We start from the raw sequence: 25,680 nt of genomic DNA, 5'->3' as shown, positions 1-25,680 counted from the left end.
GATAATAGATATTTGATCTAGGAATTAGACATTTTGATACAGGTAGTCCTCAACTTTCGAGAATTGGGACTGAAATCTTGATCACTGAGTGAGGTGGCTGTTAAGTGAGACACCCAAGTGGCTGCTTTGCTCCAAGTCTGCAATCCTGGTACTACTGGTTGCGATTAATTGATATCCTGAGATGTTAAATGGATGGGCCAAAAAACCGCCTGCTGAAGGATCTCCCCCCTGTGGAGCTGAAATCATCCTGGCAGGCAGCTCTTAAGAGCAAAAGGGCTGCCTGCTGAAGGAGTTCAGCTCTGTGAGTTCAGCTCTGTGTGAAGCTGTAATCCTCCTGGCAGGCAGCCTTTTCACTTTCAAATGTTCCTTCCAAAGGATTTCAGTTCTTCTCCTTGCACAGAAGAGAAATCCTTCAAGGGGCTGCAGGAACAGAACTGAAATTTCAGGATTTCAGTTCTATTCCTATAGCCCTATGAAGGATTTTAGTTCTCTTCCTTCTCCTTGCATTGGGAAACCATTCACTTACTTTCCATTGTGAAAGCCAGCAGAAAATATTGCAAATGGTAATCACATGATTGCAGATTGCTTGGCAACTGGTTTTAAATATAACTGGTTGCATTTACTGGTTGCCAATCTCCTTAAATGTGATCATGTGACTATTGTTTTATGAATGTGTGTGCAACATTTTATAACAGCCAAGTTTGTCATAATTGACCAGTCATTAAATGACCAGTCATAAGTCAAGGACTACCTGAATTCCAGTTAGGATGCCCATAACCCTGAATAAAACTAACACACCCTACTAAAGACAGCCCTTTAGAGTTTAGACTGTTACTGATAGAAGGATTCAATACTGATTATTTGTTCTGTTGTATTATATTGTTCCCCTTTATGGATTACTGCCTTGTCGTGGCGAAGGGGCTTGTGTAACTCAATGAAGCTATAAGCTATGCTGTGCAGGGCCACCCAAGACAGACAGGTCATAGCAGAGAGTTCTGACAAAATGTGATCCACTGGAGAAGGAAATGGCAAACCACTCCAGTATCTGAAAACCCCATGGACAGTACTAAAAGGCAAAAAGATATGACAATGAAAGATGAGCCCCTCAGGTCGGAAGGTGTCCAATATGCTACTGGGGAAGAGCAGAGGGATAGTACTAGTAGCGCCAGAAAGAATGAAGCGACTGGGCCAAAGCCGAAAGGACGCTCAGCTGTGGATATATCTGGTGGTGAAAGGAAAGTCCGATGCTGTAAAGATTTTTTCTCCATAGGAACCTGGAATGTAAGATCCATGAATCAAGGCAAGCTAGACGTAGTCAAAAAAGAGATGATAAGACTGAACATCGACATATTAGGAATCAGCGAACTAAAATGGACAGGAATGGGTGAATTTAACTCAGATGACCATCAGGTATACTACTGTGGCAAGAATCCCTCAGAAGAAATGGAGTAGACTTCATAGTCAATAAAAGAATAGGAAAAGCAATACTGGGATACAATCCCCAAAATGACAGAATGATCTCAATTCGAATCCAAGGCAAACCATTGAATATTACAATAATCCAAATCTATGCCCCAACCACTGGTGCTGAAGAGGATGAAATTGACCGGTTCTATGAAGCCCTACAGCACCTTATAGCATTAACACCAAAAAATGATGTCCTTATCATCATGGGGGATTGGAATGCTAAGGTAGGAAGCCAAAAGATAACCGGAATAACAGGCAAGTTTGGCCTTGGAGTACAAAATGAAGCAGGGCACAGGCTGATAGAATTTTGTCAAGAGAATACGATAGTCATAACAAACACTCGTTTCCAACAACCCAAGAGACAGCTCTACACATGGACATCACCAGACGGTCAACATAGAAATCAGATTGACTATGTGCTCTGCAGCCAAAGATGGAGAAGCTGTATACAGTCAATAAAAACAAGACCAGGAGCTGACTGTGGCTCAGATCATGAGCTTCTCGTTGCAAAATTTAGGCTTAAATTGAAAAAAGTAGGGAAAGCACTAGGCCACTCAGGTATGAACTAAATCATATTCCTGATGAATATACAGTAGAGGTGACAAATAGATTTAAGGAATTAGATCTGATAGACAGAGTGCCTGAAGAACTATGGATGGAAGTTCGCAACATTGTACAAGAGGTAGCAACTAAAATCATCCCAAAGAAAAAGAAATGCAAGAAAGCAAAATCGCTGTCTGAGGAAGATTTGCAAATAGCTGAGGAAAGAAGGGAAGCGAAAGGCAAAGGAGAAAGAGAAAGATACACCCAATTGAATGCAGAATTCCAGAGAATAGCTAGAAGAGATAAGAATGCCTTCTTAAATGAACAGTGCAAAGAAATAGAGAAAACAACAGAATAGGGAGGACCAGAGATCTCTTCAAGAAAATTGGAGATATGAAGGGAACGTTTCATGCAAAGATGGGCATGATAAAGGACCAAAATGGCAAGGACCTAACAGAGGCAGAAGAGATTAAGAAGAGATGGCAAAACTACACAGAAGAACTATACAAGAATGAGCTTAACGTCCCAGATAACCACAATGAGATGGTCACTGACCTCGAACCAGACATCCTAGAATGTGAAGTGAAATGGGCCTTAGAAAATCTGAGCAACAACAAAGCTAGTGGAGGTGACAGTATTCCAGCTGAGCTATTCAAAATCTTAAAAGAAGATGCAGTAAAAGTGCTACCCTCAATTTGCCAGCAAATTTGGAAAACTCAACAGTGGCCACAGGATTGGAAAAGGTCAGTTTACATTCCAATTCCAAAGAAAGGCAATGTCAAAGAATGTTCAAACTATCACACCATTGCACTCATTTCACATGCTAGTAAAGTTATGCTTAAAATCCTACAAGCTAGGCTCCAACAGTATGTGGATCGAGAACTACCAGAAGTACAGGCAGGATTTCGAAGAGGCAGAGGAACTAGATATCAAATTGCCAACATACGCTGGATCATGGAGAAAGCTAGGGAGTTCCAGAAAAACATCTACTTCTGCTTCATTGACTACGCTAAAGCCTTTGATTGTGTGGATCACAACAAATTGTGGCAAGTTCTTAAAGAGATGGGAATACCAGACCATCTTATTTGTCTCTTGAGAAACCTATATGCGGGTCAAGAAGCAACAGTGAGAACCGAACACGGAACCACTGATTGGTTCAAAATTGGAAAAGGAGTCTGGCAAGGCTCTATACTGTCGCCCTGCCTATTTAACTTATATGCAGAGCACATCATGAGAAAGACAGGGCTAGATGAATCAAAAGTTGGAATTAAGATTGCCGGGAGAAATATCAACAACCTAAGATATGCAGATGATACCACTCTAATGGCAGAAAGTGAAGAGGAACTAAAGAGCCTCTTGATGCGGGTGAAGAAGGAGAGTGCAACAGTTGGCTTGAAACTCAACATTAAGAAAACCAAAATCATGGCATCCGGCCCTCTCAATTCCTGGCAAATAGATGGGGAAGAAATGGAGGTAGTGACAGATTTTATTTTTCTGGGCTCCAAGATCACCTCAGATGGGGACTGCAGCCAAAAAATTAAAAGACGCTTGCTCCTGGGGAGGAAAGCTATGGCAAATCTAGACAGCATACTAAAAAGCAGAGACATCACCCTGCCAACAAAAGTGCGTATAGTCCAGGCCATGGTTTTCCAGTTGCAATGTATGGCTGTGAAAGTTGGACCATAAGAAAGCTGAGCGCCAAAGAATTGAGGCCTTTGAATTATGGTGCTGGAAAAGACTCCTGCGAGTCCCTTGGACTGCAAGGTGTTCAAACCGGTCAGTCCTAGAAGAGATCAACCCCGACTGCTCTTTAGAAGGCCAGATCCTGAAGTTGAAACTCAAATACTTTGGACACCTAATGAGAAGGAAGGACTCACTGGAGAAGAGCCTAATGCTGGGAAAGATTGAGGGCAATAGAAGAAGGGGACGACAGAGAATGAGATGGCTGGATGGAGTCACTGAAGCAGTAGATGTGAACTTAAATGGACTCCAGAAGATGGTAGAGGACAGGAAGACCCGGAGGAACATTGTCCATGGGGTCACGATGGGTCGGACACGACTTCGCAATTAACAACAACAAAAATTATATTGTTCCATGTCTTGTTACATACAGAGTGCAAGCATGAATAAATCTGTACTGGCAGGGAAATTTAATATCATATTCAAACATATTTAAAACTTTAATATTCATTTATATTAGAATACCTGACAACATTTTAACACAACAGTTCACTTGCTAGGCTTGCCACCTGCTCTATTTCAAGTAAAATTTATTTAGTCCTATGATTTAGTGTTTATTTGCAAATGCAAATCCTTTCTTAATTTAGATTCTAGTGAGGAGAAAACAAAGATGCTGATAGCAACTATAATAATAATTTTTGCATGCCCTAAAAAACTGCAACCATAAATATGTTCCAAGGAATAGACTTATGAAAGAAGCTAGCAGCAGATGATTGATATTATAGTCTGATCCTAGTTGGGTACTCTAGAACAGGGGTGTCAAACTGCCGGTCCACGGGCTGGATGCATCATGGCGAAACCACACCCACCCCATTTCCGGCAATGGAAAAAAAGTCGTGATACATGTCACATGACATTGTGAGTTTAACACCCCTGCTCTAGAACATAGGTTTTCAGCTGCTATGCTAGAAGATCTGCAGTTGTGTTGCATTAATGAGCCACAAGTAAATAATGGAAAGTGCTGTGCAACCAGAACTCTGTCTTCATACTGGGGCACACTTCCATTTCTTCTACAGAGTCCCAGCAACCTGTAATGTCACAGGACCTCCCTTTTTGCAACCTGAAGTCTTGCCTATGAGATGTTTACCATGAGAGGAAAAAGGTAGAAAACTACTGCTTTAGAACATTTAGAATATTCTAGTACCATCGCTGAACATTTTCAAGAAAGAACTGGATTTTGTCTGTAATGATATAAGATCTCCTGCCACGGGCAGGGGATTGGATTAGAAGACCTCCAAGGTTCCTTCCAGCCCTATGATTCTATAGAATACATCATATTGGCAAATACTTATTTCTGAAAGCTGTTAACTGTCCCTGCATTCATATGGCATTTTTATATACTCTCCTTTCAACAATCAATTCTGCAAAAAAACCTGTAAAAGTTGCAAAGTCTGAAAGATTTTTTGTTCTCAACTGCATGCTTGATTCCCTCCAACCCATTGTTCCCTAACAAGTCACAAGTTATAAGTAAAGAAACAAAGCAAAGCGAATTGAAACTTCATCCGTTATCACACGCTTAACTTGGCATAAAAGTGTGACAGCTGCTTTTAGATTTTTGGTCAGTAAGTTTAATTTTTTTTAACTATTTGCTAGGTTCCTTACATCTTTCATAACTGACATGGTAGTTAATATAATGTATTTACATTTTGAACAAGTCAAAATATATGCAAAAAAGGCATCTTAAAAATCTCAGGTTTGATGAATGTCATTGTACTGATAAGTACAACTTTATAGAGTTTAAGGCAGTTGGATTTTTGCATGCAACCAAAGGGTGTTGAACTTTTTCAGAAATATACAGTGTTTCAGTTCTGCCAAAATAATGCAGCATCACTGCTTCTGGTGCTCTAGCACAGTGATGGTGAACCTTTTAGAGACTGAGTGCCCAAAAACTGGCCCCGACCCCATTCCATCCCCTGCCCGACCCCGCTCTGCCCTGACCCCACCTGCCCGCAGGGCCACTCACCGCCTCCAGGGCCCGCCATAGATCGCCCAGGCAGCCCAGCAGCGCCATGGCGGCCATGCCCTCTGCCTGCGCCCTGCAGTATCAACTGTGCGTGATGGGGCATGAGGGCAGAGTCTATGCTGCCTGGTGCCATGTCCTTGGCTGCGCTGCTCCGCATGGGCCACGCTCGGGGGCGACTCTCCTCCAGGAGGGCTGCTGGTGAGGAGGGGGTCACGGGGGGAGGCAAGGCTGGGGCAACGGCATGTGTGCCCGCAGAGAGGGCTCCGAGTGCCGCCTCTGGCACCCATGCCATAGGTTCGCCACCACTGCTCTAGCACATACAAAATAAAACCTGTAAATCTGTGTAAAGACGTGTAGGAGGATATGGGGGCAAAGTACATTGTTTTTTTTTAAAGCAGACTATGGTATTGTTTGAGACTTTTGATACTAAAGAACAAATATAAACCCATTATTAGATTAGATTATAAATCCAGAACAATTGATTTAAAATAATGCATTCACTGGATCCTATACTGTCTTTAATTTCAGTAAGATAGATGGAGTTTTAAGGAAATTTATTTTCAAATCCTGATACAGCTTGATGGGTGTGATTAAAATATTTGCTTGAATAGTTTTTCAAGATTGTGATTACATATTTAAATTAATCTCAAGTACATTAAATATTATTGCCATAAAATTCCTATATAATTAAATGAATGGATGGTTCTGTTTTCCAGATGCATTATTTTCTCAAGTAATTGTTCATAAGTCTATTCCCTTCCATTTCAGCTGGAAGTGGCAACAAGTGAATCTAGAATTATGCATGTATTTGAATGAAATTATTAACACCATTACTAGCCATAGCAGTACTCTGAAAAAAACTGTATTCCAACAGCAATTGTCAAGAGCCAAGGAAATCAGGAAATCCAGGCAGTTGAAATGAATAGTTTAGTGCAAGCTTAAGCTCTCCAAAAGAATCTGAACTACTAACAGTCAAAGCAAATTGGTGGTAGATAAGAGCCAATAGAATTCAAGGTGGACCAGACTTAGATCTCTTGTGGGCACAAAGGGATTACCTTTTTGACACCCCCCCTCAGTCTCATCCTACAGCAGTCTTTGTTCAGCATTAAAAAATATCCAAAATAATGAAAAATGGCACAGCACTTATAATAGTATTTTGTTAATATAGCACTATTGATGTACATGGTGATTTATATGAAAAACCTATCCCTCAAGAAACTTATAACCTAAAATTCATAAATTTACTAAGTTTACAAAAGAAAATGCTGGGACTAATACTACAGATTCAAATGCTATACCTATAGCCACCTGTTGGGTGGTAAATCACTGCAACTGGATGATTCCCAGGAGAAGAATGAAGGCAGCAATTAAATAATAAGTTTGACCAGAGTTCTTCAGAGCATACTACATAAGGTACAATATGGCAGTCACTATGGTGGTTTAAAAAAAATCTGTCAAATGTGTGGATGAGCTTTTGGCAAAGAGAGCTTATTTTTGCTTGCTGGAGAGTTCATAATACAATAACTCATAGCAGATGTGTTTAAACCACAAATGTTTTTGCAGATATTTAACCATTGAAAGGCTTTTTAAAGGGATAAATAAGTTTATTGAGACATCTTGCTGTCACAAAAAAGGGAAATGAGGACAGTATACTGTGTACTCTGCAGTAACAACTGTATAATTGCAGAGAGAGCACTATCCATTGTGTGTGTGTGTGTGTGTGTGTCTGTGTGTGTGTATGACATCTTCTCTGGTAAGAGCAGTTCATGTAGAGATACAAGGTACAGATAATCCCAAGTTACAAGTGTTCACTTAATGCTCATTCGAAGTTATGCAATAAGCACCCCTTAGTGCTTACGAGTAAGTCCTGAAATTACAAATATTGCAGCACCACGGCAATCGTTTGCCCTTATGAGCGACTGCAGAGGCTCTGCAACATTCACCCTGGTTATTCCCTCCCTCCTTACCCTCACCCTAGGTCTCCCTAGGCACCAGGCCTTCAATACTGATCCTGCGAAGATCGAGATCTTTCGCTTTCATGGCTGCTCCAGATCTTCAGTGCGTTCGCAGAGAATGGAGGCCTAAAGTAATGCAAGATCACACAAGATCAGTGGGGTGAGATCTCACGATACCGATCTCATGGTACTTTAGGCCTCTGTTCTCTGCAACAGAGAACAGAACTGAAGCTGGGGGACGCTTCAGCCCAATCCAGGTACTGGAGGCCTTCTCCAGGCTGCTGCTGCCCGGATCTGAGGCCACAGGATGCTTCTGTGGCCCTCCAGCAGCCCAATCCGAAACAGGCACAGGAGGGCCGCAGAAGCATCCCCTGGCCTCAGATCTGGGCTGCAACAGCCTGGAAAACTCCAGTGCCCCAATCCAGCCTCCAAAGGCACACAGAATCATCCCCCAGTCTCAGATCCAGGCAGCAGCAGGAACAGTGGCAGAGAGGAGATGGATCTTTTCAAGGTGAGTCTGGCGCGGCAGGAAGGGAAGGGGAAGCATGAAGTACCTTAGTGAGTCAGGGAGGCCTTGGGCCTAGTCCTCCATGTCCTTCTCCGAGATACCTCATGCTCACTTAATGAGCTGTTTTAACGAGCAAGGGAGTGGTCTTGTTCAAGGTATGAGATTCACTCCCACAAATTTTTGAGTTACGAGTGGAATGGGCAGGCTCCATTACACTCGTAACTCGAGGATTACCTATATAGGCAGAAGTAGTTGCAGCCATGAACTGCCCAATTTGCATCTGCCAATTTAAGATAATTAAGTTCACTGCTGCAGTTCATGGCATTCCTGTATAATCATTGTTATATTTCCCCAAACTATCAGAATCCATCCTAAAATTGCCTGTAGTTATCCTCACCAAAGTCCCAAAAGTGCTTTTTCAAGAGGCAACTGGACTTTCTTGTTTTTCTTTGAAAACATTTCACTTCTCTTACAAGAAGCTTCTTCAGCTCTGACCATCCTGTCAGAACTGAAGAAGTTTTTTGGATGAGAAGCGACACGGCTTTAAAGAAAAACAAGGAAGTCCAGTTGCCTCTTGAAAAAGCACCTTTGGGACAACCATGGCCTGGATGACTGAGAATGTCCTTAGACATTCTCACTAAAGGTGCCTTAAACTTTTGATTACTTAATCAGTGTTTCTGCTAGATGATTTACATGACATTGTAAAAATAAGAATAAGCTAGTACCTATCCTCATCTCTTTCTCCTTGTTATACACCCTTTTGTGTGGCCTACTGGGTGGGCGTCGATGGAGTGGGTGTGGCCTACTGGGTGGGCGTGGCCAGTTCTACATCGTTCGCGTCAAGGGTGCCTGTGAGGGCCTGGGCAGGAGTGGGATAGATCTGAGGGTCTCTGGCAGAAGGGGTGGGACCGGGGCAAGTGGCAAGGCATGGTCCACTGGAGGAGCCTCACTGTTCCTCTCCTGGCTGGCCTGGGCCAGGGCCAAGGCAGCGGGACCGTTCCCTCACTGTTTCCAGGATGGCGTCATGGGCCACATGAAACCACTTCGCAGGCCGCATCCAGCCCCCGGGCCTTGTGTTTGACATGTCTGATATAAGGGATTGGCATTTGTAGGGAGTGGAAGAACTAAGGAGCTGAAAAGCAGAAATAAATAAGAAAATGATGCTAAAATTTTACAGTTCATGTGGAATCTGAAGTAAATTAGCTTAGTCATCTGATGCCTTTGACAGTGTGGGAACACTATCAAAACCCCATGTAGACAATGAAGCATAGTTTCTACAGACTTGGAGGAAAGGTAGTAAACATTTCTCCTATCAACTCTAGCAGTGCTGAGGCGTTAGTATTCCCTGGATATGTGGGTATCTTAAAATTTTAGGAAATAATAAGAGATTTATCGGTTCATTCCCTTCTTGCTTCCCCCCAGTCCAGGGTTCTTAAACTAGTGGGGAGACATCTGTTATGAATATTTATTTATTACTTTGGTATCCTGCCTCCACCCAAATCACTTTTCTTGGAACCTATTTATCATCTTGATGGACCCCATTTCTATTTCCTTGTCTTCCATTCTTCCACTTCAGTCTATATAAGAAAATTGAAGTAAGGATGGGTAAAAAATTAAGCCAGAATTCCTCAGGCAAATGTTCCTTTGTACTTGTTCAGTAAAAACTTATACTGTTTTGTATTATGCTGTAGATCTGGTAGAATGTTCACATTTTATTTTGTATTTGTTGACGGGTTCATGTATTAAAAACTAACTCTTTTATTCTGGAAGGAATTTCTTATTTAACATGTGACCTTTTTTTTGCAAAAGGTGAGAAAGATCTGGGTATTCTGGTAGATAATAGATTAAGAATGAGTCAACAGTGTGTTGCCGCTGCCAAAAGAGCCAAAATATACTCTAGCTGCATCAAAGAGATATGTATAGTCTTGAGATCATGAGAATTGATAGTTCTGTTGGTCAGACCACACCAGTTTTGGCCTCTCACCATAAAAAAGGATGTTGAAGAATTGGAAATAATGCAGAGAAGAGCAACAAATATGGTGAGGGTTTGAAGGCTAAATAACATTAAGTGTATTGTCTATAAGCTATATTCATTGGAATGAACATGTTATCATACTTTGTGAACTTTATTGGATACCCCAAAGAATTTTTTTTATATATTTCCATTAACGTTTTGGCAAGTACTTGGATCAACATATAGTAGAAAGCGGGAGTGTTCCATTTTTGGGATGGTGTACAGCTAGGTATGTTTAGGCCCTGTGGCAGATTGGATTTTGATTTTGATTAAAGTCTTGGCAAGTACCTTTCATAAAATGTAGATCAAATAAATTTCTAATTTCCTTCTCATCACACAGTCTGTTTTACAACATGCATTTCATTATATTTATCTGCTGCTTTTCAAAACTTATCATTCTCCAGCACAGGAGATGGAGAATCCACCAATGGATTTACTCTGTCTTCCTGCCCAATCAGATCAAGTCAGCCAAACCTGCTATGCCTGTCCTGGACTAGGGTGTCCCAGTCTCGACTTGCTCTCCGCCCAGGACAGACGTGCAAGTTTGGCTCATAGGCAGGTAGATTAGTATTCCATTGGTGGATTTTCCTTATTCCTGCAGTTTCCTGAGCAGCGCTGGGATCAGCGCTGCTTCAGTTTGACTGCTTGACCCATTTAATCCTCTTCATATTTAGGCAGAATGGAGGCTTCCATTCTACCTCCCCTCTCACAGACAGCGCTGGGATCAGCGCTGTAGCGTTTCTCCTCCCTTATCTCTATTTCAGCTTGACTGGTTGACTTCTTCAATCTCCTCTTCTTAATTCCTCTCCCTCCTCTTCCACAGACAGCGCCTCCCTTTTCTCCCTATCAGCCTCCCTTTATCAGAACTTGGTGCTGCAGCTCCAGCGACCGCGCAATGGTCGGATCGGCCGTTTTTTCAAACCACACGTTTTCTGATTCCTCTCTTCCTCGGATAGAGCCCTGATGAGCCTCCCCTTGAATTTTGGATTCCCCCTTCACCGGACAACCTCCTCGTTGGGCGGCAGCTGCTTGGGGGGGAAATCGCCCTGATTGATGCGGCCGCCATTTTGCAGACTGTGTGGCGGTCGCCATTTTTTGAGCTGAGGAACACACAGGGGAAGGGAGTCCTCCTTTCCATTGGCCCAGTGCTCCATTTCCTCTGGGTGTTTTGGTCACTCGATGGGGCTGGCCGGCCCTAGTTCTTCCCCCTCAGCATTCTCAACAGAACTTGGTATTATTCCATACAGGGGGGCCAGACTGCACCGCAGCTGCCATTTTGAACGGCCTTCTTGGTTGCATCACAGGCTTGTAGGCCCGTTCACTCTGCAGGTCCTTGGGGATCAAAGGAGGGGTGCCCCTGGAATTGTTCAGTTTTCTTGAGAGCTGAGTACCTTTGGCTATCCACTTCTCTCCCTCTCTCTCTCATTTCTCCCTGATGTGCAAAAGCCATTGGACCCAAATTTAGGCCCAAGCTGGTGTCTCCCTTCTTGGTCACCACTCGATGGGTTGCACATTGTACTGTGGTCACCACATGAGTGGTCCTTTTGCCGCTTCCACAGATCTGCCCGTCGCACAACGGTATTGCCACTTATTATCTTGTTGGCCTTGGCAACACCACCCATCCTGTGAGCAGGCTGGCTGTCGTTTTCCCGGTAATTTTGCCACGGACATAGACGTGACTGGACATCTGGATTATTACCGGAGCAGGGGGACAGGGCGATCAGTAACTTCCCCTACCCTTAATTCTTACCCGCCAATTGACCCGCTCCCAGGTGTACCTATTAGTGCCCCTGAGACAACTCTCACCAGGATGGAGGACAACACGGCCTCCCAGACCAAGGACGCCTCACCGCCTTCCTCGAGTCGGAAGCGGCACAGGTCCTCCAACCAGGAGGCGATGGGTAGGATCTCTGCCAAGGCCAAGGCCATTGTTTGAGAGGAAGATCTCCAAATTGGCAGAGAAACAGGCCAACAGGAGACACCAGGCTCTGGAGAAGGAGTTCTCCAAAGCACAGAAGCAGGCCAGGACTGAGGCCGGACAAGCCGAGGCCTCTTTCTTCGATTTTCCACTGGGTCCCTCAACCTCTGGTCTGGTTGCCAGCAGGAATTCCCGCTTCTCCTACTCCACCCAAACCGGATCAGAAAATCACCACCCTCCAACCATTGCCTGTAACGCAAGCTCAGCACCCGTCCCCCACGGCAACCTTTACCCCCACGGCTGTGGGACTCTGGTTAGCCGAGCCTGACACCTTCCCTCCTGAGTATCACCTTCAAGCGTTAATCGCATAAGTGGTGGATAGAGCTCTCGCGACCAGGTCTTCACACAGGCCCAGGGCTGACTCTGTAGCTTCCCTCCCTCTCCCTCAGTCAGCATCACTGGGATATCACGGGTCCCCCTCCCCATCCCAATCTTCATACAGCAGAGCCTCATCCCCTCCAGAGTATGACCAAAAGTTAGATACCCCGTGGTCGGAGGAGGAGGACTCTCCCCTGGATCCGCCGCCATTTGGGGGGCTTTTTAACTCCTCTCTCTTTCTACCCTTACTACGTAAGGCCAGCTCTATGGCACACATGGGCCATGATCGGACTACTCCTGCAGCACCTGTGCCCGATTCAGACGCGGACCCGGTCTTCAGCGAGTAGTAACTCAACAACATATTCCTTGTCCCCCTCTTTTTCTCAGTGCAGTCTGGAAACAGTGTGTCTCCCCTGGCAGCTTTCCCCTCCTTAGTGGGGACGATAAAAGACTGTTCAACGCGGCTCCAGATTTGGTAGACGCGTTGGAGGTGCCTACAGTGGACGAGCCCTTGGCCCCTCTTGTGTCTTCCACCACGAATTCGGTGACATGTCCGAGGCAGTAAAGACGGAGGACTGGAGGTGGGAGTTAACTTTCCGCAGAACACACCAGGTGGCAGCATGGGCTATCAGGGCTGTCACTTCTGCATCCTTTTTTACCAGGTCATCTCTCCTCTGGCTCTGGCAGCTCCAAGCCAGGATTCCTCCAGAGGACGTCTGTACACATCAGGACCTGAGCAAGTTTGTGGCGGCAGCAGAATATATTTCCGATGCCACTCTACACGCTGCCATGTTTTCCTCCAGGACCATGGCGTCCAATGTAATGGCACATTGCATGCTCTGATTAAATCTCAGGCATGCTGACGCTAAATCTAAATGGCATCTGTCATCCGCCCCATATCAGGGTGGTAAGCTATTTGGGGAAGTCTTATCACCGTATTTGACTGAGAACAAGGACAAACGTAAGGTACTCAACCACCTTACCAGAAGGGCTGACAGGTGGGTCAACCATTATGTCTGCAGGCAGTCCTTTCGGTCAGGTGCTAGCCTCAGTAATCCACAACCTCCCCGCCCCTTCACTGCCAGGCAGGATCGCCTGGCTGACAGGTTGGGCCCCAAGCCCAGACAACAGGTCCAGGGCAAACAGCCCTTTTGATGGGGGACGCCCGTTCCGACAGTCCAAGTGACTCTCGGGAGGTCCCTCCCATAGGGGACAGGTTATCCCTCGTCGCTCATCAGTGGGAGGTCACCACCCTGTGGTGGTGGGTCCTAAATACCATTCTGGGTCCTAAACACCATTCATCATGGCCTGTCTCTGGAGTTCATCTCCAGCCCGCTGGGACATTTCATCTCTTGCCCTCAATCAAAAAATCCTGTAAAGAGGGGCCTCGTGCAAGAGGCCATTCGTCATCTGGATATAAGGTGCCAGCAAGTCAAAGGGGGTTGGGGATTCTACTCCATCCTCTTCATGGTCCCCAAGGCCTCAGGAGGATGGAGAGCGATACTAGACCTCAAAGCTCTAAATTACCATCTTGCATACCGAAAATTTAAGATGCAAACGCTCCACTCCATCTTAGGCAGCGTGAGAAGGGGAGACTTCCTAACGTACATAGACCTTATGGAAGCATATCTCCACATTCCCATCTCTCTCAACCACCGCCGGTTTCTAAGGTTCAATTATATGGGTCATCACTATCAATACAGGGCACTCCTGTTCGGCCTGTTTTCGCCTCCGAGAGTGTTTACCAAGATCCTGGCGGTACTTGCCGCTCACCTGAGATTGGTGCTGGTCTATGTCCAAAGCTACCTGGACGACATTCTAATCGTTGTTCCCGGCTGCCCAGTCAGACCTCAGACTGATGATAAAGGTCCTCCAGGACCACGGGTTCTCAGTAAACTTTCAGAAGAGCCATACAGTTCTCTCGACCAGCCTTTTACACCTAGGAGCCATCATAGACACGGTAAAATGCCGGGTCTACCTGTCCCAGGAACATTGGGACAGTATTCTGGAGTTGGTCTTCAAAATATGCAAGGACCAAACGGTGACGTTGGCCGTTCTTTCCCAGTTACTGGGAAAGATGATATTGTGCATAGCGATTATTCCCTGGGCCAGATTGCATTCCAGGAACCTCCAGTGGTTCCTGCTCCCCTTCCAAAGGTTGGGCACTATCTCCTCCAACTGAAGGGTAAGGGTCCCCTCTCAAACCTTGCGATCTCTCAAGTGGTGGCTCTCTCCAGCCATGGCCAGAGGGTCCTCCTTTAAGGAGCCTGTTTGGCTCACGGTCATGACGGACGCCAGTCTGTTCAATTGGGGAGCGTACCTTCGGTCACAGTGGGCTCAAGGGCGGTGGTCCCGGTCAGACCTGAGGCACAACATCAACTGGTTGGAGCTCAAGGCCATACACCTGGCTCTTCGCCACTTCTGCGACAGGGTTGCGAGGCATCACGTGCTGGTCCTCATGGACAATGTGACGGCAAAGGCCCATGTGAACCGGCAAGGGGGTACCCAATCCCGGACCCTCATGACCGAGGCCCATTTGCTGGGCTCCTGGGCAAAGACCAACTTCGCCTCCATCAAGGCCGATCACATCTCAGGGGAAGCGAACCAACAGGCAGATTTCCTGAGCAGGTCGATAGTGGACCACTCGGAATGGCGTCTGCACCCGGTCCTCTTCAGGGAGATCTCAGACAGGTTTGGCACACCGATCGTGGACCTGTTTGCCTCCCCAATGAACACTCAACTGCTGAGGTTCTTCTCCCATTTTCTGTCCCCAGGGGCAGAGAGGGCAGATGCTCTTCGAGGTCCATGGCTGGAGGGTTTGCTGTATGCCTTCCCTCCTCTCCCTCTTCTTCCGGCGGTCGGTCGCAAGCTCCTGCAAGAGAGGGCAGAGGTTATTCTTGTGGCCCTGTACTGGCCACGGAGACCGTAGTTCGCCGACCTCGTGAGCCTTTCCAGATCTCACCCGTGGAGGATCCCTCCAGGTCACATCTCGCTCAGCCAGGGGTCTCTGCATTATCCGGAGCCCCAATGGCTTCAGTTGGCTGCCTGGTACTTGACCGCCGGATCCTGTCCCAGGAGTCCTGCTCACCAGGCGTCATTTACTTGATCCAGGCCTCACGACGGCTTGCTATCAACTGCATCTATGATGCCATGTGGAGGAATTTTTGTCAGTGGTGCACCAAGCACCACCTGTCTATACCGGATTTAACAATTCCAAGGATCTTGGACTATCTATTAGAGGGTCTAGATAGGGGCTTAGCATCGAATACGTTGTGCAGACAGGTTGCAGCTCTCTCCACCTTGCTTGTATGTGACACCACAGTGTCCCTAGGTCAGCATCCATTGATATCCTCATTCCTTAAGGGTGCCACAAACACTAGGCCCCCTGTTGGGAGCTGCCGTGGGTCCTACAGGCCCTCACCAGGCTGCCATGTGAACCTCTCAGGACATGTGATTTGCGATCCTTATCCCTCATGGTCGCCTTCCTGGTGGCAATCACTTCACCAAGGCGGATATCTGAGTTGGCGGCACTTTTCATCAGGGAGGATTTATGCATCTTTCACCGGGACTGGGTGGTCCTTCGGTTAGACACTACCTTTATCCCTAAGGTTAACTCTTTATTCCACAGGGCTCAGAAAATCGTGCTTCCCGATTTCTGCCCTAATCCGTGTCATGACCTGGAACGGCAATGGCATTCCCTGGACGTCCACAGAGTATTCCATCGTTACATCAAACAGACGGCTGCCTTCCGCAACTCTGAGGCTCTCTTCGTCTCCTTCCTCCCTCCCTCCAAGGGTCAGAGAGTGTCCATCTCTACAGTTGGAAGGTGGATCAGGGCATGCATTGCTGGGGCGTACCAGTCCGATTCCTTGCCGGTTCCATGTCGTGTCACAGCCCACTCGACGCGCAGTTCTGCTACCTCTGTGGCTTGGGCCATCCAGGCATCCATAGAGGACATTTGTCAGGCGGCCACGTGGTCTTCACTCTCGCCATTCATATGGCATTACAAGCTGGATAAGTATGCCTCTGCAGAGGCCTCCTTTGGCAGGAGGGTTCTCCAACAGGTGGTACCTCGAGGCGTCACATCGGACCTTTCTGCTTCCCTCCTACAGGGACAGTAGGCTTTGGTATGTCCCATTGGTGGATTCTCCATCTTCTGTGCTGGAGAAGGGATGTTGTCTTATCTGAACGCCTTTTCTTAGCACGGAGATGGAGAATCCACTCCCTCCCTCTCAGGTCCTTTAGGCCTAGGGTTAGGTTTTATGAGCCAACACGTCATATTGTCAGTCAGTAGCTTCGCCCATGTCGAGACTGGGAAGTCCTAGTCCAGGATGGGCATGGCAGGTTTGGCTGACTTGATCTGATTGGGCAGGAAGACAGAGAAAACCCATTGGTGGACTCTCCATCTCCGTGCTGAGAAAAGGCGTTCAGGTAAGACAATGCCCCTTCTCTGCTGATTTCCAGAGAATGCTGTAAAAGTGGATGGGGCATAGGTCAACTTCTATCCAAAGTATTGGAATGAATAATATAGTTATATACTATGTTAACAAATCCTTCCTCATTAAGTGTCTACTCCCTCCATGCATAACTGTATAATATTTTGTTGGGCTTCTGATGTTCTCTGAGTATGGTTTTCATTACCAATCTAGATAATGTCATCAATGCAGTGGAGAGTGAAGTTTGCCGATTGTTTATATATATTGTAGCTTTCCTTGCCAGTCTTTATTGTGATGTGGGTTCTTTCTTGATTACAGTATTGTTTCTTCCCTGATTGTTTATTTGATCCTTTTTCTGCTTATCATGGTGTTGGTTGCTGGGGAAGATGTGTTGTGGGATGTTTGATGCCTTCCTTGAATTTTGGTTACATCTTTTAAATGATGTTTATCTCTATATGTCAGTTGGTCTGATCAAATCCATCAATCCACAAATGCTAGAGATTCTCTAGCATTTGTGGATTTGACTTAATCTAAAATGTTGACAATTTCCTAGTTTGTTTAATTTTAAAAATATTTATTTAAGGCTACCATATCTGTAAAAAAATCTGCTGTATTAAATATTTCTGTATCTCTTCTAGTGGTTATTTTCAGCCCAGATATAAGTAGCCCATACAGGTTATGTGCACTTGAAATTATTCTTCCATGGGTTGTTATCTTGTAATGTCAGGAGCTAGCATTTTCCAGTGCCGCTATGAACTATAGAGTATACATTCCCAGAAAGGTCATCCATGACAGGTAGATCAGATAAAGGATCAGACTAAATACAGTCAATTGGAGAAAGAACATTCTAAAATTCTGCCAAGAAAACCAAGTAGTCACTCAGAATCAGGACAATGCTAAGTTGATATTTGGAGGATGAGTTCTCCATATCTGAAGTATCCAGTCAGCTACTGAGAAGAGCAAACAATGAGTAGCATTGGTGCTTACAGTGTAGCTGGATTATAGTTGAAAGGATATCCTTTTATTGATGTACCTAGAAGCAAAGTGAAACTTCACTGCAGTAAAGATATATTGAATGACAGAATCATAAACCAGGTCATTCTAATGAAAATAATGTCTTGTCCATTGAGTCCCTAAACGTCAGAAGTGACTGAATAGCTAAAGAACAACTTAGAAAAGTGCAGAAACTGACCTACACTATTATTATTGTTAGAAGGGAAAATTACACATCTTGTGATAAGACTAAGATTGGTAATATACTGTACATTGTTTCTGTCTTTATAGATGAAAACCCTGATTGGTCAAACGCATGCTTTGGACCTTAGATGACCACAGATTCTCTCTGTTCTTTGTTAAAGTGCACAAGTCTGAATGAAGATGCTTTTAACTTTAATGAAATTAAGTCATTAAAACATTGTGTCTTTAATGTGAGTCTTAAAGCAGTAGAATAATTTTCTGGCTTTGTTAATTCATACTCTTTACAATTTACAGTTGTATTTGAACTCTTCCATAACACATGATCATCACCATGGCTTTGATCAATCAGGGTTTTCATTTAGAAAGACAGAAACAATATACAGTATATTACCAATCTTAATCTTACCCACAAGATGTGCAATTTTCTTTTCTAATAATAAGAACTGTGTAGGTCAGTTTATGCACATTTTTGTCTGTAATGGGAGCATGGGCCAGGAGATGCTACAAGGGATAGTCAGATAAGAGACAACATTTTTTACAGCTGGATAGTGGGCAGGACAAGAGGCTCAGAAGAGATCCTGCCTAGTTCTTTAGACTGTATATAGGAAGGAGATTTTTACATTCAGACTTGCAAGCTTAATGTCAATCTTATTACAGGAAACATGACCAGATGAGTCAATTCTGCTTTTTTTGTAAAGCTATTCTCCATCAGGATGGATGTAGATTCCACTGATTGGGTAGTTTAATCCCACCTGCTCAGACTAAGACAAAAAAAACTCTGCCACGCCTCCTTCTGGGTGTGACTTCCCAGTTTTGTCTTAGTCTCGTGCTCAGACAGGCGCTTTTTAGAAGACTCCCTAATTTAGCTTGATTCTTCCTTTTGTTCTTTTAGACTATTCAAATTAAAATCGGTTACCTTTAAATTAGAATAATTTGGCTTTCACTTCCAAATTAGGAATCCTTGGAGATTGCGTTGGGGGGGGGGATAAGGGCTCTGCTCTTCCTCCTTTGCAGCCCTTTGGGCTCTGAAAAGGGGAGGCTGCAGACTTCGTTCGGAGGGGAGCTCCCGTTCCGCCGATCTGTAGCCTCTTTACAATTCCGCCGATCAGCTGAGCAACGGAGATCAGCCTTTGGCTCGGAGACCATTTGCTCGCATCGAGACCTTGAGGGAGAATTCCTGACTGCAGCTTCGCAGCGGAGGCTGCGCTTCTAATCGCAAGTGCTTGGGGACCGGGGGAGGAATTCGTAGTTAAAGCCCCTTCGTGTTTCCCTGCTGCGCTATTTATTCTCCCGTTTTTTAAAAGGACGCCAAGGCTTCCCTTTGCTTCTCCAGGCCTTAAGGCCAGGCGGCCGCCATTTTGACCACATGGTTCAGCGCGGCTACGACTAGGAGGGCACACGTGGCGGACGCCATTTTGGAGGCCTAACTAATATCTTTGCAACATCCTTGGCAGTTATTCCTGCATTATTGCAGACTCATAGTTGTTGCCTGTGTCAATTGGTCTGTGAGCAGACCTGTTCAGGGGGGAAGATATTCTTGTATCCACAGTGGTTGTGGTGAAACTTCTGGGGGCTACTCCAGGTGTGGGTCTTGACTGCATTTGAGCAGACCAAGTGTTATTAGCTGGCCCTAAGGCCTAGAAAGAAGAGCGAAGAGATTCCTTTGTTGACCACCTGTTTCTCAGTTTAGCCAGTGACCTTTTGTCACAAGGCCTGTACAGACAGTATTAGAACTCTGTCTGGCTGTTCTTGCCATTGCCTTCTGTTCAGAGCGAGGATCGGTTTTCCATCTCTGACTGTGATCTGCGTGTTGGGTTCCTCCCCCCATTTCTAGGTACAACTGTCCAGGAATACCTAGACTGCAATGGCAGACAACTCCTTGCCCCAGGCTTCTCAGTCCAGTGTCCCCCCCCCCCGCTCAAGCAAAGTGCAGATCAGAAGAATTGGACGTGGGGGGGGGAGAAAAAAGCTAAAACCAAACATCTGTCTTCCAAAGATACTTCCAAATCAGCCGAGCGAGAGGCCACAAGGAGACACTTAGCATTGGAGAGAGAATTCTCCAGGGCATAAAGATTCAGATTCAGTGGGACTGAAACGATTTCCCTCGCCCCACTGGATACTCCTTTGTTAGAACCTCAATTTGAATCATCTCAAGATGCCCCAAGGCCTTGGTCTCCTCAGGGGGAAACCGAGCAGGTTGGTCCTCCTCGCTCCTCTCCTTCATCAGCACACCAACCACCTGAGACCAGGTGTGCCCCAACAGAGGTTGGGGCCAGTTCCAGGGACCAAAGGGAAATGTGGTCCCAGGCTCAATTTCAGGCCTTCATGCACCACACATTCAGGCAGTTTATGTCATCAACTAACAGTAGCCAGGTGCAGTCCCATCCTACTCCTCCCGCATCTATTCCCCCACCTCAGGTGGAGCGTGACACTAGACCTAGCTCTGCTGTTTCGGAGACATCCTCACAATTAGGAGAGGAGGAATCAGTGGAACTGGGAGTAGCAGACACTCCCTTGTCAGAAGAGGAGGATCCAGCTCCTGAGCAGGTGACCTCTTCTGGTCTTTTTGATCCGTCTATTTTTCGGTCACTCCTCATAAGGGCCATTGACACGGTAAAGCTTACCTCGGCCCAGGAGGAGACACCTTCTTCCTCAACCAACCGGGAAGCCAACCCTCTGTTTGCGGAAAAGGTCAAGGACGAACCGCAGATTCCATGCCCACTAGTCTTCAGGTCTACGGTGGAGAAGCAGTGGGGATCCCTAGCTACCGCTCCTTCACAGAGTAGTTTAGATAAGAAACTTTACAATGTTTCTTCTTCTTTCGCTTCTCTTCTAGAAGTTCCATCTGTAGACGCTCCGCTGACCTCTCTGTTCTCCAATACCGCCGTTCCGGGGGACATGGCTGAATTCCTGAAGGCAGAGGACAAAAAGTTCAAGTTCTCCTTTCGTAGAGCTCACCAATCTTCGGCTTGGGCCATAAGGGCGGCAACTTCATCCTTCTTTGCACGCTCGGCGATTATGTGGTTGCAGGAACTCCAGGCGCTCATTCCGCCGGATCAGGTCAGAGCACACCAAACAATAGGGAAAGTAGTGGCAGCATCCGAATATATTGTGGATGCATCCTTGCACTCGGCTAGATGTTTGGCCAGATCTATTGCAGCCTCAGTGGCATCACGTAGACTGCTCTGGTTGAGGCAATGGTGCACGGATTTAAAGGCAAAGTGGCGCTTAGCAACATCTAGGTACAGTGGCACCCACCTTTTTGGTCCGGTCCTAGAGCCTCATATCATTGAGGGCAAGGACAAGCGCAAGGTGATGGCCCATCCTTTTAAAAAACCAGACAGACGGTCCCAACAGGATTTCCGTAGGCCGTCATTCTGTCCCAGCGGTTCCTGGGATTGGAGACAGCCCTTTCGGGCAGGGCAGTCCTGGGATTGGCCCAGAGGCTCGCGATCCTATTCTTTCAGACAGGATCGGCAACAGGACCGCCAGAGTAGTGGAGCCAGGGGTCAGTTCCAGACCAAGCGCCCCTTCAGGGGATCGGGCAGTCTTTACAGGCAGTCCAAGTGACGCCAAGGAGGACTACCCCATTGGGGGTCTGTAGACGCTCCGCTGACCTCTGGCACTGTTTTACGACATCTGGAAGAACACAACCACGGACGCCTGGGTAAGAGAGACCATAAGACAGGGTCTCTCCCTAGAGTTTCGATCTTCTCCCCCAGATCGTTTTATACAGTGCCCGGTTTCAAACAATACATCAAAAACACAACTAATCACAACAGCCATCGCTCATTTATTAGAGATCAGAGCCATAGAAAGGGTTCCTCAGGATCAGATCGGGAAGGGGTTCTACTCCATCCTGTTTGTAGTTCCCAAAGCCTCAGGCGGTTGGAGGGCGATACTGGACCTAAAAGGTCTAAACTACTTCCTCATTTACAGGAGGTTCAAGATGCAGACCCTAAAGTCCATCTTGGCAAGTATCAGGAAGGGGGATTTCCTTTCCTCCATCGACCTGACAGAGGCTTACTTACACATTCCGATCATCCAGAAACACCGCAGGTTTCTGCGGTTCTGTTACACACACAAACACTACCAGTACCGGGCTCTCCCCTTCGGCCTATCCTCAGCCCCGAGGGTCTTCACAAAAATCTTGGCCGTGCTGGCGGCCCATCTAAGGATGATACCAGTACGGGTACAGTGCTACCTGGACGACATACTGATACAGTCCAAATCTTTCCAGTCAGGGCAGTCGGATCTGGCAATCACTATTCAAACACTTCAGGATCACGGGTTCTCTGTGAATTTCAAAAAGAGTCACATCACACCCACAAGACGTCTGCTCCATCTAGGAGCTCTGATAGATTCCAGCCTATGCAAGATATATCTCTCCCAGGAGCGCCAAGTCAGCATCCGGAAGCTGACACTGCAGATCCGGGGGGAAAAAAGAATACCCCTGGTACAATTATCCCAACTCCTGGGGAAGATGGTCTCTTGCTTGGGCATCGTTCCTTGGGCCAGACTGCACTCCAGGAACCTCCAGTGGTTCTTTCTTCCTTTTCAGAAACACAACATCAGCGCCTCCAACAGGAAGGTCAGGGTTCCCCATCACACTCTGTCCTCCCTCCTATGGTGGACCTCGTCCGCCTTGTCCAAGGGCACTCTGTTCAAGGAACCCACCAGGATCACCCTCACCACAGACGCCAGTCTGTTTGGTTGGGGCGCTCATCTTCTGAACCACTTAGCCCAGGGTCAGTGGTCCAGTTCAGACCTGGCTCACAATATAAATTGGCTGGAGCTCAGGCCATCCACCTGGCTCTCCAAAGATTCTCTCCCCTTATATCAGGGAAACACATATTAATCCTGACAGACAACATTGCGGCCAAGGCTCACGTAAACAAACAAGGGGGCACCCATTCTTGGACACTCATGCAGGAAGCCCAGGCCATAGGGCTGTGGGCAGAGTCCAACCTGAGGTCCATCAGGGCAGAGCACATATCGGGGGAGGCGAATCAACAGGCAGACTCCCTGAGCAGGGTCACAGTGGATCACTCAGAGTGGAAACTAGACTCAGTCCTGTTCCAGGAAATATCACGCAGGTTCAGGCAGCCCATCCTAGATCTCTTCGCCTCTCCGAACAACACACAGCTCCCCAGATTTTTTTCCAGGTTTCCGGCGAGGGGGGCGGAGGGAACGGACGCCCTCCGGAGCAGATGGCTGGAGGGCGTACTTTATGCATTCCCTCCTCTTCCACTAATACAAGAGACGATTCGCAAGCTCATCCAGGAACAGGCAGAGCTAATTTTGGTGGCTCCATATTGGCCAAGACGCCCGTGGTTTGCCGACCTGGTGGACCTGTCACTTTCACCTCCATGGAGGATTCCCCCGGACCGAGTAGCTCTCAGCCAGGAGAACCTCCGACATCCGGATCCATAGTGGCTCCAATTAGCCGCTTGGCACTTGAGCGGGAGAGTCTGACCAAACAGTCTTTCTCCTCTGGGGTTATTTCCGTCATCCAGGCCTCAAGGCGTCCCTCGACCAACAGGATCTATGACGCCACTTGGAGAAGTTTCTGCTCTTGGTGTACCAAAAAGCGGTTTTCACCGCTCGCTGTCTCCATCCCAGACATATTAGATTACTTACTTGAGGGGTTAACTACAGGTCTGTCAACCAGCACCATACGTAGGCAGATAGCAGCCTTGTCGACGGTTCTCACCTGTGACAACCAGGTTTCCCTGTCCCAACATCCAGCAGTCAGTGCCTTTCTCAAGGGTGTGGCCAATGTAGGGCCACCCAGGATTCATCGTTATCCATCCTGGGACCTAGCTAGGGTGTTACAGGCTTTAACGTCCTTTCCATTTGAACCTCTGAAAGTTTGCTCCCTTCACTTCCTTACATTAAAGGTGGCCTTCCTAGTGGCCATCACGTCGGCCAGGAGGATTTCAGAATTGGCGGCCCTGTCGGTCAGGGAGGACTTGTGCACGTTCCATGAGGATGGAGTGGATCCTGCATTTGTTCCAAAGGTCAATACAGGGTTTCATCGCTCGCAGGAACTAGTCCTTCCTAACTTCTGTCCTAACCCTTCCCATCGTCTGGAGAGACGGTGGCATATGTTGGATGTGCGCAGGGCTCTGCATCATTACATTAAACGAACCTCGGCCTTCAGGAAGTCCGAGGCATTATTCGTGTCCTTTCAACCCTCTACTATGGGTCAGAAGGTCTCTTCTTCCACCATTAGTCGGTGGATTAGGATGTGTATTTCCAGGGCTTATATTTCCCAGTCCCTTCTGGTACCTTCACATATTACCGCTCACTCTACACGTAGTGCCGCTGTCTCAGCGGCTTGGTCTACTCAGGCATCACTCGAGATTTGCAGGGCAGTGACATGGTCCTCTCCTTCCTCATTCATAAAACATTATAGGATAGATCAATTCACAGCAGCTGAGGCTGCTTTCGGTAGGAGAGTCCTACAGCAAATAGTAGGTTCTCAGGGGTCACAGGCCTAGACTCCCTCCCCATAGGGACATGAGCGGCTTTGGTATGTCCCAATCAGTGGAGTCTACATCCATCCTGATGAAGAAAAGAGCGTTGTCTTACCTGAACGCTTTTTCTCAGCAGGATGGTGTAGACTCCACACCCACCCTGTTAGTGTTTGTCTAAGCCTGTGTCTTTCTTTTTTGTTTGGAGCCTTGCGTCTGGTAGCTTCGCCTCGACAAAACTGGGAAGTCACACCCAGAAGGAGGCGTGGCAGAGTTTTTTTGTCTTAGTCTGAGCAGGTGGGATTAAACTACCCAATCAGTGGAGTCTACACCATCCTGCTGAGAAAAAGCGTTCAGGTAAGACAACGCTCTTTTTTAACAGAAACTTACAAGTCTGAAAGTATAACCCCCACTATCTCCTCACAGTATGTCATAAATGCAATCAGACCTCAGTTTTATTTTAAGCAAGCTTAAGCTATTTTTTGGAAACTAGAATTTCTAATCTAGATGTTATTTGCAATTCAAGTATATTGTTCTCTACATATCACCAAATAGGAGGTGTACTAATATGTATTCAAGAATAGAGAGAAAGTTGATAGTAAAATTATGTTTAAATAATTGTGAATTTTATTGCACAACTTCCATGACATGATGGTTAAAATAAGATGTTTTCCCCTAATAACACCTTTATAGAATGGACTTTCTTTAAATATTAGATTCTCCTCTATTGTGTAGGCCTTCTGGAAAGCAGGAAAAAAAGCAGTGATCCATAGGGCTTTAAGTGGTCAATTCTCATATTAGATGGAATGGTTGGTATAATTTTTAGCTATATTTAGCTATATTTATTATTTCTTAAGTTAATGTGGACTGTAGATATTTTATGGCAATCTTTTAAATTATTTGCATTAAAGTAAGGATAAACAAGATGTTCATAAAGATAATACAATTACCCCACTAATTTCCATCCCTAATATTCAGTATGCCCAGCATTGCACTATAGAGTTAGTTAGTTCTTTAGAAGTGAACTAGAGTTAGGAAACATATTAGTAACATATTATTAATTAACATATTAATCATGGAATTAT

At 46.1% G+C, this 25,680-nt stretch overlaps 2 protein-coding genes across 14 annotated transcripts in view; one reads left to right on the top strand and one right to left on the bottom strand.

Annotated features, from left to right (window-relative positions):
• The window catches only part of DEGS2 (delta 4-desaturase, sphingolipid 2), a 226,031-nt gene that overhangs the window by 8,034 nt on the left and 192,317 nt on the right, over nt 1-25,680 (bottom strand). The gene's annotated exons all lie outside the window — the stretch shown is intronic.
• EVL (Enah/Vasp-like) overlaps nt 1-25,680 on the top strand; it is a 227,488-nt gene that overhangs the window by 55,270 nt on the left and 146,538 nt on the right. For 2 of the 12 annotated variants that reach the window (XM_039339696.1, XM_039339695.1), the window contains exon 1: nt 20,978-21,179. The exons of 9 other annotated variants lie outside the window; for them this stretch is intronic. Coding sequence is in view for 1 of the 3 variants with exons in the window: in XM_039339688.1 (XP_039195622.1) it covers nt 25,397-25,404 (8 nt within the window). In the remaining 2 variants the exon portion in view is untranslated. Of the gene's footprint in view, nt 1-20,977; nt 21,180-24,906; nt 25,405-25,680 lie in introns of those variants that run through there. One more of the 12 variants, XM_039339688.1, reaches the window with a different exon arrangement.

The sequence above is a fragment of the Crotalus tigris genome, unplaced genomic scaffold (assembly GCF_016545835.1).
Source record: "Crotalus tigris isolate CLP2741 ecotype Arizona unplaced genomic scaffold, ASM1654583v1 scf7180000017737.1785205, whole genome shotgun sequence".
In the NCBI taxonomy this organism is placed as follows: Eukaryota; Metazoa; Chordata; class Lepidosauria; order Squamata; family Viperidae; genus Crotalus; species Crotalus tigris.
The sequence above is the reverse complement of the archived record's forward strand: the minus strand, read 5'-3'. Positions and strand labels throughout refer to the sequence as shown.